The 15,079-nt window shown below is 42.6% G+C and overlaps 1 protein-coding gene across 1 annotated transcript; it reads right to left on the reverse strand.

The window, feature by feature from the left end:
- Nucleotides 1-5,163: 5,163 nt before the first annotated feature.
- LOC135257081 (actin-related protein 10-like) lies at nt 5,164-13,337 on the reverse strand. Its single transcript, XM_064339503.1, has 13 exons — nt 13,151-13,337; nt 11,889-11,961; nt 11,723-11,805; nt 11,137-11,245; nt 10,880-10,987; nt 10,347-10,414; nt 10,112-10,191; nt 9,756-9,791; nt 9,335-9,414; nt 9,082-9,155; nt 8,669-8,750; nt 7,300-7,501; nt 5,164-6,405 (listed from the first exon to the last, which is right to left on the reverse strand). The coding sequence occupies exons 1-13, from the start codon at nt 13,225-13,227 to the stop codon at nt 6,224-6,226; spliced, it is 1,254 nt and encodes a 417-aa protein (XP_064195573.1). The 5' UTR covers nt 13,228-13,337; the 3' UTR covers nt 5,164-6,223.
- Between the last annotated feature and the right edge of the window lie 1,742 nt (nt 13,338-15,079).

The raw sequence follows: 15,079 nt of genomic DNA on the forward strand, positions 1-15,079 counted from the left end.
AAGGTCATGCCTCTGGAAGGATGATGTCTGCCATGCTCTGCACCTCTGTTCCAAATCTCTGCTGACAGCCCATGCTCAGGAATGCCCCACGATGCTCCTGGAATCCGTGTGGGAGTCGAGTGTTTAACACAGAGATGAACACTCTACAGTCTCTCCAAATGAGGCAGGAACAACGAGGCCACTGGCTCCCGAGGGGCGGGAGGGGGGTGGAGGGGAGAAAGCTGCCTGAGAAGGATGTGTGTGGAGAGGAAGCCCCTCCTGCATTTTCACTGAGATATTCTGGGGACCCATTTGCTCGCAAGGGCCCGGGGAGGAAATGACAAACAGACGAAAAATTCGCCTCGCGGTGCCGTTCCCCCAGGTTGCCGCTGACGCAGCTCCAGGAACGCAGAACGGCACGGGAGCAGCACGCAGCGAGGCGCGTGAGAAAGCTACGGCAGTCACAGCCAGGGAACCGGGGACCGGCATAACCGGACACCGGCTAACGGCACCGGGTCAAACAAAAAACACACTGTGTGACGTGCCCTAATTTCTGTCCAGAGACAGAGGCTCGTTTGATAAGGAGGAGAAGAAAACAGGGCGGATCTGGCCCTTTCAGCGAATTCACCTTCTGAAAGAGGCCTTTTGTCAAAACCCTGAATTCGTACAAGACTCCAGAGAGATGTTTTGAAAATGAGATGAGCATTGACAAATGGGCCAGAGCTTCCGTGCAGTTTCCAGACAACGAATTATTACGAACAAGAAGAGCCCTCCTGGTGATGCTGGCATGTGATCTGTATTCACTGCATCCAATGGCAGTGGACCTGGCGCCATTGCTCTAGAAAAGTTTGCAGACACAGTTAATGGCATCAACCTGTACGGCAATAAAATGCTAATGGACTCATTTTATACACCAGTCATTAATTACAGGTCAGTTAACCACAAAGAGGAGCCGCTTTTCCTCAGACACACATTCTACTGTTTAGTTTGGCGAGTGGGTGGGGAGGGGCTTTATTTGTCATTTTTTCTTGGACAATATTTTATTGGATAATTTTTATCAGAGAATGTCAGATAATTTTTCTTTTTGATACCTTCTTTCAGAAGTGGAGTTGTGGGGATTGGTGGAGAAATGAGGCAAACTGAAACAAAGTTAATATGTAATGTTGCAAGCAAGATGATTGGCTGTGGCAGAGTAAAATATGGGTACAAAAAAGAAAATGAATTCACTGTAAAAAAAAAAACATATTTGCGTATGAATAACATTTATTGCAAATTGCAAATGAGATTAAACTTATTTAATTTCATTTCAGTCGCGCATCTTGCAGTTCAAATTTTGTCATAACTTTTGTATTTGGTCATAAGAATTTGACTGCTACTGGGTTGCGCTGTACGAAAGAGGTTAGGTTTCTCATCTCTGAGCCACACTCATTTATTAATACTCACAATAACCTAAAAATGTATAACATTAGCAAATAGAAATTTAAGCTTCAATAAGACAGAGCTAGCCATCTGTTTGCTACAGAGACTACCTGTGCTTGCACCCTTGTACAACCTGCCACCTAGCGGTGCTTTCAGAACACTTTGGTGCTTGTTCAGATTGCCATGACAACTGCAGCCTGACCTGTGGGGCCTGGCTGGAGACTTAACAGGAGGCGGAGACTTAATTCCAACACAGAGACCATCCAGAACAAGCCCTCGCCTCTAATTTCCGGCTAATTAGGCTTAACTAAGGCAATGCATATTTAACATTAAAGGTTATTTTTTAAATGTTGATTTTTATGGTACTGTTTACTCAGGTGAATCTGGCCTGGGCCTTTCTGTGGTGGAGTGTGCATGTTCTCCCCATGTCTGCATGGGTTTTCCTCTTGGTACTCTGGTTTTTACTCCCACAGCCCAAAGACATGCAGGTAGGCTAATTGGAGGCCTTAAATTGCCCATAGGTATTAGTGTGTGAGTGAATGGTGTGTGTGCCCTGCGATAGAGCGGCAGCCTATCCATGGTGTATTCCTGCCTCTTGCCCAATGCACACTGGGAGAGGCTCCAGCACCCCCTGCAACCCTGCCTAGGACAAGCGGGTATAGATGATGGATGGATGGGTGGATGATTTCCTGTATTATTGCATGTTTGTCACACAATGGTTTCAGATCTTTAGGCAAAATGTAATATTAGATGAAGGGAATCTGAGTAAACACAAAGCATTTAAGTACAAAGCATAGTGCTGCTAAAGGTTGGGGCAACCAGTTATTAAGTTTTTTGGGAACAGTTACTTTTTCACATGGGTGGTATGAATGTTTTATAACTTTTTTATTAAATAAATGAAATAATAATTACAAAAAATGTGCTTTGTGTTTACTGTTTCCCTATGTCTAATATTACATTTTGACTAAAGATCTGAAACCATTCAGTGTGACAAATAAGCAATAATAGAGGAAATCAGGAAGGGGGAAAATACTTTTTCACGACTCTGTACTTGGCAAAATGAAAAAATAGGTCTATCAGATTTAAGCAGCCCTTAAAATGGACATATTGTACTGAATTGTAATAAAATTTCATTGATTTTCATGGTTGGATCTGAACCTGGTCTCTAGTGTTTATAACTTATATCACGTCTACTATCTTCAAATGCACCGAATAAAAATCTGGCCATCCGAACATTTGTACACCAAGGTTCTTCTAATGATAAACCTTTAAAAAATCATTGACATCCCATGAAAAAGACATCAAAACTATGTTGGTACAAGCAAGACCGTCCACTCCCATAGCACAATCTCACAAGCGTTTGTTTTGCAATTTGGTAGTACTTGCGTGCTTCAGGACTACTTGGCAGCATTAAGAGGTCAAGCACATTTAACTTGCCTCGAGGGAATTTCACTGAAAAATAACCCAGTTGTTATGACTTTTCATTTCAGTGAGAGGATGAAATATTTTTTTACATTATTGGGAGCTATTACACTATTACACAACAAATCCCTGGGAAAGTTTTTGCTTGGACTTACAGGTATTAACTTACACATTAGGTAGATGACTTTTCATTCAAACCATATGTTTTCAGATTCTTAATGAGACTAATCAAACACTCTCCTGGTATTTAACATTTTCATGGAGCCATTCGGGATGAGAAAACAGTCCACAGTGTGGCTCTCCAGTCCACCTCCTTAAATGTGCTAGACCACACTATGCAGTATGTAGCCCCTTTGTGCTTTTGAAGACTGAAATGAAAGGGACACCTTCCATCAGAAGAGGAAAAAAACACAAGCGCATAGTAGTGTAGTTGTTATGCAAGCTTGCACTGTAACAAACTAGCTGTCTCCGTTGCAATAGTTAGTGCAGGATAGTTAGTCCATGTGCAGGGTCCAAATGTTTTTTGTTTAGTATTATAGTATTAGAGTACGTCCCTAACTACTAGGTGAGCGGACACACTTCAGCAACAGTGCCCCCTTCACAGGCTATTAGTTGCCTGGCGACCAGGCTGATGATTCTAATGTGTGGAAAAAAGAAGAGGGGAAAATATATACATACAAAACACTATTCATGTATTTTCTTGGTCTTGAATGTACATTTTATGCCTGCAATGTCTCTACAGTCCTGAACAGCCACTTCTCAGTACTGGCACTGATGTTATACAGCCCTCAGCATCAAACAAGCCAATATTATAAACAAAGCTTTCTGTAAATAGGAAACTCAAATTCAAAGCTATCTCTTCAGATTTCAATAATCATTTCACAGAATGTTTCCTTCTTTGCTTTACACCTCAGAGGAGTTTGGGCAGTCATTATGCTGCCCCCTACTGTACAGTGTCTTCACTGCAAGTGTGAGAACTACTGTCCTTTTCCAAACTTAAGATAAGGAAGCATCTGCATCCTTATGTCACAGAACACTGGTGGTGTACTGCATATATTAAATGTATATCAGGTGAAATGGGAACAGTTAACACAATCACACTCTTTAAAGCAGAGCAGAAAGTCTACCCTTTCTTATGCATTCTTTTCACTTTATTCAGATGGGAAAAGCAGAAATGGTTCCATACAAAGGGACCACATTTCAGGAAGTGCCACGGCTGGGAATTTAGCCCCCAGCTGAAAAGAAGGATTTGTGTATTGAGAGTCACACAACTTGCACAATCGTATCTTTCACAGTAATTACTCCAAAACAGGTGGCTTTTTGGTGAACTACTCAAAATGCCTACCTGCTCACCTAATCGTATCGCAGTTTAAATAGCTTACTAATCCCTCCCTCTAGACCTCAGCTGCTGTGTTATGAGCATTCTGTCAGAAAATGGCTGCCATGACTCCCCAAGGCTGGAGCCACACATGGGTAGAGGCTAAGATATGCTTCCCTGGCTTCACGAGAAAGTGTTTTGACATCCTACCATGAAAGTTGAAAAATAAATGCTTACACTTCTCTATTACAGTGTGTAGGAAATACATTTTAACCACCAAATTGCAAAACCACAGTTGGAAAAATAAAAACCCAGACACTTGTTTACTTAAACACACACTAGGCTCTAATCTTTCTCGACACTGGTCTCTTGATTTATTTATTGGAAGCAGATGGGACCCCCATTAGGAAATACCATGCACATCTCAACCCAGGGAAAGAATGGGACTTACTGCGGTAATCGTGCTTATTTATTCTAGTTATGCAAGAGCTAATCATCCCTCACGCCAAGGAATCAAAGATGGGCCCCAAAAATCCTGCACCCCTCCAGGCAGTCCAGATGTCAGACCTTTGAAAGGGGCCCTAAAACTCGCTTTGTTCTTCCCTGTTTTGTTTTCTTGGGACATGACACCATGTCCTGAGACATCCTTTCCAGCAGACAGTGAGAAAAAGCTTGACAGCCAAAGCTTCACACGAAGCATGGAGTGTGTTGGCGCACATATCCCAGAATTCCTTTGGATGATATCCGCTCTGGAGGTGGTGAGGCCAGGCTATATATATGTATGTACGTATGTATGCATGTAAATATTTGGACCGTGACAAATATTTTTTGATGTGCTGGAGTATAGTGTCACTGTTCAAATACTTACACACTGCACTGCTTTCAAATTGGTTTGTTTATTCAAAATCCACACAAAATTAGGTACTGACTGCGATTTTACAAAAGTACAAAACTGTAACTCTGAAAGGTGTAAGTGCCAAAATTGTGTTTTTACCAATGGACAACACAAAGACAATAAGAATGAATCAGAATGTTTACGCATTTTATTTTTCAATATTAGAGATGACATAAATATGAGTGCATGACAGACAACTGGTGCGTAAACTGCTGAACCATTTAAAAAAAAATCTAATGGTTTGAGGTGATTTTAACATATCAACCTTTTACTTCTGAAAGTAAATAAAAGCAAATAAATAACAGGTGAATCTGTGGTCCTTTCACGCAAAGAACGATCCAATATGGTTCTTTGCAAAAATCAAGTTATGTTTCTTTTATCAGTAACGATATCATACTGTAAATATAAAGAAAAGGCAATGCAATGAATCCCATACTGAAACATACAGACACCTGTACTGCATTATTATTTTATACAGTTTAATCAATGCCTTCCTCAAAGGCCTCTGGGAATGGCAGCAACCCAACACCACCCTTGTACACAGCTGCTTCTACCCTCTGAAATCAAACACCAATAGGTCTGGGTCTATGGGCTCAGCACCTCTTTAACAGACTCTCATAATGGTTCAGTCAAACTTTTTTTTTTTTTTTTTTTTTTTTTTTAAGTTGTGGCTCTGTACATGGCATTCACAAGAAAAATACCAGGAACTCTACACTGCGTGGTAGTGTCATGAAGGTAGCCTTCCCTATTGCAATGAGCAGTGTTAATAACAATGTTACACAGGTACGGCGATGTAGGCATGACAGCTGTTGCAAGGGTCTGAGGTATGGGGGCAGGACTGGGGGAGAGGCCTGAGAGATACAGGTGTGTGTAGCTCGGGAACTAGTTTGAGGGACAGAGCAGGTGACCAATAGGAGTGTGGCTGGAGAAGGGGTTAGAGAAACAGAAGTATATCTGGGTAGGTCTGAGGAACTTGGGGAGGGGTCTCTCAGATAGGGGTGAGGTTGAAGGAGGGGCTCTGGGAATGGGCGTTTCTGGAGGAGGAGAAACAGCTTAGGCCCGAGTAGGTGGGAGGGGCATACGTCAGTTTCACCGCAGCCGCGGGGACGGTGGGCAGGGGGCGGAGCAGAAAGTGCAAAGGTCAGTGGAAAAGCTGTAAGTTGAGGCTGTGTGCATATGTATGGGGGGGTTCACTTCTCTGTGGAGAAAGCTCTCTTCATGAGCGGGGGCGGGGTCTTGCCGGCGTCGTACAAGGACTCCGGGGGCGGCGCGCTCAGGCTGCACCAGTCCGGGATGCGGCCCGTCTGATTGTAGTAGTCTCGGGACACCGACCGGCTCCCCAGGATGTCCTGCAGGGCCCCGAATATTGCACCTGTCGGGGCGGGAGGGACCGGTCACGTGATCTCCCAACAACACCGGGGTCAAGCGCACGACAGCACTGCCCATCAGCACAGAACAGAACAAGACAGCTCCGCATAAAGAATTAGCCTCCAGCGCTCTCGGACAGCAGACCATGACGACAAACAACACCGCCTCGGTTTGACAGATGGTCTCCATTCTGGCCTTCAGGGTTTAAAAGAGAATAACACTGGGCTTAAACGGTTAGTTAAATGTCCAGTTGCAAGCACAGCAAAGCTATAATATTTGGATAACATCTGTTTGAAGATAAGGAAGCCCAAGGGAAGGGGGGGAAAAAAAAAAAAAAACTACAAAACCATAATAACTATCAGAGCTGGAGTCCAAATACAGCTGGAACAAGTTAAGCTTCCCAAATGAAATAATTAAGTTCAGAGCTTCAGAAAGTTCTCCCCTTCAGCCCCGAGGCCTTCCATGGCCGCACACGGGCAGATCTGCTCACAGATGTCCGAGTGCGTAGACGTTCCCTCCTTCACTCGTAACCCTGACCGCAAACCCAACCCTTACCCCAGGCTACCCTTCAGTGTGCAAGACATTTTTATGCTACACACTGTATTCATTTGAATATGGTGCGGTTGGGAACATTTCAATAATAATAATAACTGTAATGCATACATGTTTCACCTTCACCGTAGTACTGTTTTGAACTGTCCAGGGACTACAATGAAAATTAGCCTCCGGCAATGCTATCGCACCACACCGAATTCACTAGCATGCGTGGGAAAAACCCGAACATCGTCGCTATAGATAACTAGATAAATAGCCTTCCGCCCTAAACTTTAATGGAAATGCACAAACGGGGATTTTACTGGATGCAGGGCGAGTCAGTGGGCCCGGTGATGTCACTCACCTCCCAGCCAGGCGGTGCAGTTGGGCTTGGCGGGCGGGCTGTGCACGCGGAAGGTCTTGGTGGACAGGGCCTGCTGGTACCGCGGCTTCTCCGCCAGGTGGCGTATCTCGGCCAGCAGGCGGTGCATGAAGCCCGGCAGCATGGCCGTGCCCCCGATCACCACCAGGTTCTCCGACAGGGTCTTACGGGTGTCGATCGGGCACTGACATCAAAGTCACAATGTTATTTAAGAAAAAATAAGTGTAATACTAAGAAGAAGAACAACAGGAATAAAAACAAGAATACAAAGAAAGATCATTATATTACTTCACATAATAATAGAAAACTCTTTATCAAGGACTTATATGTATATTTATATTATTAAAAAAACAAAATCATTGCAAAAAAAAAAAAATACAATAAAGTAATAACACATCAACAGATGCTGAAATCTCTCCTTGAAATCTTTCTCTCTTCTGAAAGTTGTGCCTTAGAAAACTTTCTGGGCAAATATCCAAAACCACAACAAAATAACACTAATCCCACAGTCTATTGAACCATAGATGCATGTGAATTGAGGAAACCCCTGAAAGCAACAGGATGACAGAGTCATTCCCACAGCTCCTTACTGCTGCCCAGGTCATGAACTTCAACATCTGTCACTCTATGGGATTCTGGGTAAAACTGCTTAAGGCATAAACACTTAGGGCTAGATTTATGTACATAAAACTCGCACTGCACAATGTGGCCTGACGAGGGTATGTTGGTGTGCAAATTAACATCTTATTTACTAATGCAACAGCTAATTACACAATCAGTGAATGGGACTGCCTAATAGTTTTTCAAATGAAGCAGAGCTTTAAACACGCTGTTCAAAAAACTCCAAAAAACTATCTTGAAACTAGCTGCAAAAAACTTAGCAAATCAGGCCCTTAATGTCTCTCATAACTCTCACAGGCACTCACTCATCCATGACCGCACATACACACACATGCATATGCATGCATGCACACGCACGCACACATGCATGCATACGCACGCACATGCACGCACTCACACGCAGAAACAGAAGCGCAGAGACTCTTGCACTGAGGGCTTTCTGCTCTGGAGACGCTCAGCACTGAGCTCCAATCAAAGGCGGGGCTTTTTGTGAGCCGTCCCCCTCAACCCCATACTCAAAAACAGCAGCATACAGGCAACTTATGAGCACCCAGAAGTATGCTTCATCTCGCTGGAGGGAATTCTCAGAACTAATTTGTGGACAGAAACTTACTTTATTAAATGAAAAGTGCCATTACACATTTTTCACTCAAACAAAATATAAATGATATGACACATGTTAATTATTAATTGTGTGCAGATATGCGCTAATTACAATACTACGTCTTACCTTGACCAGAGCGTCCAGCATTAGGGTTGCCACTGACTTCTCCTCATTGTCCTGCTCAAACAGCATCTCAATGACAGAGTCCCTTCAAATATAAAACCCAATCACAGTCAGCACAGAGACAAGCCTAGGGGGAATTTATGAAACAGGCAATAATTACAGTTATTATTATTTGACTACGCGTCAGTTGCTGAGTAACACTTTCACATGAATGCTAGGAAAATCCAAAGCAAACAAAAGGCACAAACAAGATGTATCACAGACCTAGCCGTGATTACGCACAGAGGAGGAAATTACTTTAACGATAACCTTTTTCACTTCCCCTGAAGAAAACAAAGCAACCGTGAGAGCGGCGTGACTCAGCAACGCGTCAATACAACATTTGCACCGCAAGAACCGCTGGGGGAGGCAGTCACCTGATCGAACCCTTGATGTGGAGGATCTTCTCTCCGTCTAATGGATAGTCCACATCTGGGGGCGGGTCTGGACGCTATAAAACCACAAATAATGCTTTACCATAAACCACACTGTTGTTGTAATCACAGTGTACCGCGGATCTCTATACTAGAGATCAGCAGGAGGAGCATCTGAGAATAACTGCTCGAGCGTGGCTCAGCTGGCAGAAGCGTGACTCATGCTCTGTAATGCAGCTCAAGGTGCAATCCAAACCTCTGCTGTGCCCTCCAGGTTGAACTTGGCCTCCTGGATCTTCAGCCCTCTCTGCAGGTCACTGACAAAACAGGTCCTGACTGCAACAAGACAAACGGAACTCAACAGTCGACCAAGGCTCTATTTTTAATGCCAATCTCCAATGTATTCTCCAAAGAAAATGCATGTTGTTACAAACGGACCGGATCTTAAAACAGGAAAACAAATCAAAAAGGCTTTATGGAGTAGTATGAGGCTCGAAGATTACATTTATTCCTCTTTTAATAGTATGCTTGTTCAGCAGTTTGCACAAAGAAAATAAAAGCCCAAAGCAGAGGAATATGTAAGAGAGGTACAAGAGGTCCAGTAAGCACCGGCATGTGACTAAACAATTCAGACTTCATTTCACATCTTAAGCTGAGATTCTTCCCAGTATACCTACCTTTGATATCTTCCACGACATCTTCTTGAACGTTTCCTGGGAAAACACAAACGGTTATCATTGTTATATAAAAACAACTTCAGCATCAAATCACCCATAGCACATATGTTAATAATCCTTTACATGTGAAAAACAACCACCACCACTGACTGGCTAAACAAACTGAGTGGTGATAGATGCAGTCTGTAGAAGTGGGCTGATGTGTAATAGGGTCAACTGCAATAACTTAACCATTCCATAAAGCCAACTGCTACTCAATCACAGCTGTGACACAACGTTATGGCATATAGTGAGGCAGGAGGGGCCCGTCTACAACATGCCAGTCTGAAACAGGGTCACCGTCAGAGGGGACTCACCAATGACTGCAGGCAGACTCTGACCGGTGCTGGAGTCTGTGTCCACTGTACACTGTTCCACAAGCTGTGTCTCCAGCTCTCTGTAGAGTTCACATATGCACAGACAGGCCCACACAGAAACAGACAGAAAGACGAACACACACACATACACAACATCGGTGAAGAGGTTGGTTTCTCATAGGGTTTTAGTCAGGCGAGATATGGAGCTGGTTGTAGTTGCTGTTCAGGCACTCACTTGTGAATCGCTTTCCCCGCCAAAGGTAGGGCCTCCCAGGCAGAGAGGATGGGGATTCCCTCGTACACCTGTTTACCATTAAGGAGAATGCTCCCTCAAACCGGGACACATAGAATTCTGCACCCATTTCAAACACTTTTCACCTCATTTTTATAGCTGTAATACCAACTATTCAACAGTGTTGGCTGGAGTTAAGCCAACTTTACTTCTGCAGATTTAACGCACTAGAAATCTGACACCAAAAAACGATGAGGAGGATAACTGAAACCATAACTTAAGACTATGAAAGTAAATATTTTTTTGCCAACAGGTCCATCAAAGAATGTCAAAACCACTACATGACTTTTTTTTTTAAAAAACAGTGTTGATTGATGAGCTGAATTTCACCTTTAGAATGTTTCAAAAAATATTTTTGAAAGTGACCTTAAGGATACCTGTCAAGGCTAATTTTCCCTGTCATTTTAATTGGTGTATTTTGTTGCCAACTCCATTCATTTGAAAACCCATCAATCCGTCTCTCCAGTTAAGGATACGGGCAGGACCAAGGTCTCCGTGTACCCACAATCCATCACGAGCGCAGAGTTGATGCCTAGGGTCATAACGGACATGAGGTGGCTGGGGGCGAAGAGCACTGAGGGAACCTGAGGAGGTGAGGGAAGCGTAATGGATCAAGACCAACGGTGCAGCCGTACCCTTCCTGCCGACTGCATAAACCCCACCCACATTAGACGAGCCACACCCACAAGAGAAAACCCCAATCCCAAGGCAAACAATGCATTCAATCCTGTACCTCAAAGTGCTTGAAGAAGACCTTGGTGAGGGTCTCTCTGAAGTGTGAAGGGCAGAGGATGGACTCAATGATGACCACACGCCGGTCCCGTGGATTCACAAGCAGGTGTCTGTAGTGAAGGGGATCCATCAAACCATTCTCAGTAAAGGTGGTAACAGTGCACATTGCAAAACATACTACAAACAGACACTTGTGATGGTATCTTAGAGTGCCAGTAAGGGAAGAGATTAACACAACTCCAAGGTCCTTGATGTGCTTCTTGTGTTTTTCATAATAGAGGGGAGCAGTTTGCACTCAACTTCCAAAAATGTACTGCCCAATTATTTTATGCCATAGCAAATTAAGAAGAGGACACTTTATAATAAGCACTTGGTTGCTGAACAGATGACCACACATTTTCCTTTAAAAATGTTTAACAAATTATTCAAATTATTATTTATTATTATTTAAAAAGTTATTGTGAGTAGTATTTGAGAGAAGAGTATTTAGTACAGCTCAGCACTTGAGCCTGTCCTGTATGTTAAAAAGGGCTAAAGGCTGTATATGTATAAGAAAGAAAATGACTGAGAGGCAGAGGGGTTGATACCTGAAGTACAGCATGTGGATAAATTCCTTAAGATTGGAGAAGAGCTCTTCTGTGTTGATATTGAATTGAACCACTCGGACGGGCTGTGTGATACAAGATAATAATTACTTTGGCCTCAGCTCAGGAGTTGACATTATATAAAATACAGGTCAACGCCCTGATTTACCTGTTGGAGCCCTGGCCTCTGGATCTCACTGGGAATGATACATCGGGGTCCTGTCTCTCCGGCAAATCCACACCTGTACAAAGCACACATTTCTTAGAAAGATGCAGTACATCGTAGTGTCTAACTTTTGTTTCAACATGGAGTGTATAAACATTAACCTGTGCAGATAGGGAAGCTTTTAGGAGTGACTCCAGGTACTCCCAATTAACTCCTAATTATGACAATTGGCCAATCAGAAGCTTGTAAAAAGTCATTGCATCAATTTCTGGAATTTTCCAGACTGTTTAAAGAGATAGTAAACATTTGACCCACTAGAATACTGATATAGTAGATTAAAGTTGAAATAAATCTGTCTCTAATCGATTGTTTTTCTTGTCAAATTACCACTGATGTGAACAAAGTAGATTCCCTAACTGACTTGCCAAAAGAAATGTATGTTAACATGAAAAGATGACGGACTTTGAGAGCGGCTTAATAAAGGGTCAATTGTTTTAGTGTTGATAATAGCGGCGACGTCAGATCGAAAAGGTTCCGCCAATACAAATTTGCCTTGTGCCTTGTATCCACAGGACAGCGACGTTCGGGTGACAGTCACACCGTACCGCTGCTGTGATCTGAAATGCTCCTCTGTGCTTCAGGCCTTTGATTCCACAATATGTCATGTCTCCTATTACACAATGGGTCTTCATCGAGACTTTGCTTTAAACTCCATGTCTTTGTTTCATCCTGCACTGATGCAAATGCAATGCATTTAGCCTACATCGAATACTTTGACTCGGCAATTTCAAGATCCTATTTACAAAAATGCGTTTCCTAGGCTTAGGTAGTTAGCTACAGCAGATTATATCTGTCAAAATAAAGCAGCTTCTGTCTAGAGGAGCCTACGTAAAAACTGCCGACAGAAGCAATTATGTTACAGTCACTGTACACACCCATTAGAAGGCCAGAATCATAGTATTCTTGCTGTACCCATAAGCAATACAGCACGTCCCATTTCGCTTTATCTGGTCACCTTAGGCGCGATACGACAAGGAAACGTGCAACATATTTAGCAGTCTTAATGTACGATGTCAGCCGGGGGGACGGCTATTTTGCAAGCCAATAATTGGACTTGTGAAAAAAGGTTGCCAACCATGAGATGCCAGCAGGACTGACTGTAAGGCGCACTACATTAGCATTAGCTATGGTTAGCAAACGACGCCATGAGCAAGCCAGCTCAAACAGACGAATAGCATAGGTAACTAGAAAATAAATCTACTCACTTTGTGTAGGCTGCTCCTAAATCAATAACTACTGCAGTTTTCTCCCCTCCACTCCCAAGACCCTCAAACAACGGCATAGTTACTGATCTTCACAAATTCCAGACCAACATATAAAATTAAAATGTTTGACAACAAGCTCAACCCTGCAGCAGGGGTGGGGCGTAGAGATGGGTCCTTGCTGAATATCAGTATGCTGTCTCACAAAATAGCCTGAATAACAGGAAACGACAACACTCGTCCTTGCCGGTATGTATGTTATAAATATATTTATTTCTACAATGAGTATGTATATATACATTGCCAAAATCCAAATGGCCGTTTTTTACGAATAAATTAGTTTAAGATTTTACAATTGAAAATCAGGTAATAAAAAGGCCAGCTCTCATAGTGCAAGATGATCAAGATCTCCAAGATCTTGCCTTGGCAAATATTTGTGAATTTTGCGTCGAAACATTGAACGAAGATGTGTGAGTTGCCATTAGATGTGCCACTCCTCTTGTGCCACTCCTTAGATGTGCCAACTCCTGCAGTTTATCAGCGCCTATTATTTCACCAACATGACTCAAGTGGGGTGTTATCCATTCAGCACCGCATTTTTTAGAAATTTGCAAATGTTTGCAATTATACCTATATTATTGTCATAGGCGCACCAAAAGCAAGAACAAATAGCTTTGTTTCGCCACTGTGTTTTTTTTTTTTTTTTTTTTTTGTGTAGGCTTCGCAAGTAGTCTGCGAGTATTGCTATAATTACATTTCCATGAATGCTATCGAACATGATAATATTAGAAAATGGAAGAAAAAAATAGGCCATTCAAAAAGAAACATAATAATAAATAATAATACAATACATTGTACAATATGTATTTCCCAGATACACAGGCGAAAACTAAACATAAAAGAACCGGCTGCAACCCACCACCAGCTCCACTAGTTGTACCGGGGCGCGCACACGGACGCAGATCAGGAACGCGCTCGCCAAGCCTTTCGCATTGTCAAATTCAGCGGTCCAAAACCATTCAGTCTGCGTAGCCTACTTCAGATCAATAAAAGCTGCTTCTATTATTAAATCACAGACTGCAAGTGGTAGCCTATGCTTGGCTTTCAGAACATGTTCATTTGCGTACTTCTTGCTAAATGAGCTAAATATCACATCCGATGTTTTACGGCAGGTAAGGACAAATGCATATATTTATTCTTACTTTAATATTTACCGATGTGCTGGTTATTATATGAAAATATACTGTTGTCACTTATATAATTTATGCTTTCATCGGAATATCAAGTGTATGGAATTATATATATATGGCTGCAATGCATTTATACGATAAACAACCGGAACACCTGAAATAATAATAAAAATAAATTATCGCGTTGAGCATCGTCATTTGAAATATTATAGCCTACACCTCGTGTCTAATTACACTAAAATGCATCGCAGATTCACCGCAGTATATGCGTATAGCTGACTGCGTTTTGAGTCACAGTTGCAGTAAACTGTCTTAAAATTCATTTTCACTGTGTGAGACGATGATGCAGGCTACTTTCTGTGGCGGATTACAGTAATTTATGAGGTTAAGTGTTTATAAAGTTTCGTTTGCATGATGCTAATGGTCAACCTATTGGAACAAGTAGCAGCAATAAACTAGTTGTGATAGCCTTATTTTGGCTGTAAACAATACGTGGCTGCAAGATATATAACGAAAATGGAGAAGAACAACACAGAAGTGCACAGATCAGATTATGTGATGTTGACCTGCTACCCGCCCGCCTTTGTTATTCGGTGATGATAACACAGCCGGTCTCCTGAGGACCAGGGTCCAATGAGAATCGCAGCGTCTTTTGCTTCGCTGTCTTTGCCTGTCTGCCTGGGCCTCTGCCTTTATTTCGTATTGTTTGACCGTTTTACTGTACTTACCTGCACAATAATGT

The sequence above is a fragment of the Anguilla rostrata genome, chromosome 6 (genome assembly GCF_018555375.3).
Source record: "Anguilla rostrata isolate EN2019 chromosome 6, ASM1855537v3, whole genome shotgun sequence".
Taxonomy (NCBI): Eukaryota; Metazoa; Chordata; class Actinopteri; order Anguilliformes; family Anguillidae; genus Anguilla; species Anguilla rostrata.

Excerpts from the sequence above, each read along its gene's own strand:
- LOC135257081 (XM_064339503.1), bottom strand. The coding sequence starts at position 13,227 with ATGCCGTTGTTTGAGGGTCTTGGGAGTGGAGGGGAGAAAACTGCAGTA. Across the intron at positions 10,192-10,346 it reads GCGGGGAAAGCGATTCACAA|AGAGCTGGAGACACAGCTTG; the intron begins GTGAGTGCCTGA and ends TGAACTCTACAG. Across the intron at positions 7,502-8,668 it reads TGCTGGACGCTCTGGTCAAG|TGCCCGATCGACACCCGTAA; the intron begins GTAAGACGTAGT and ends CTTTGATGTCAG.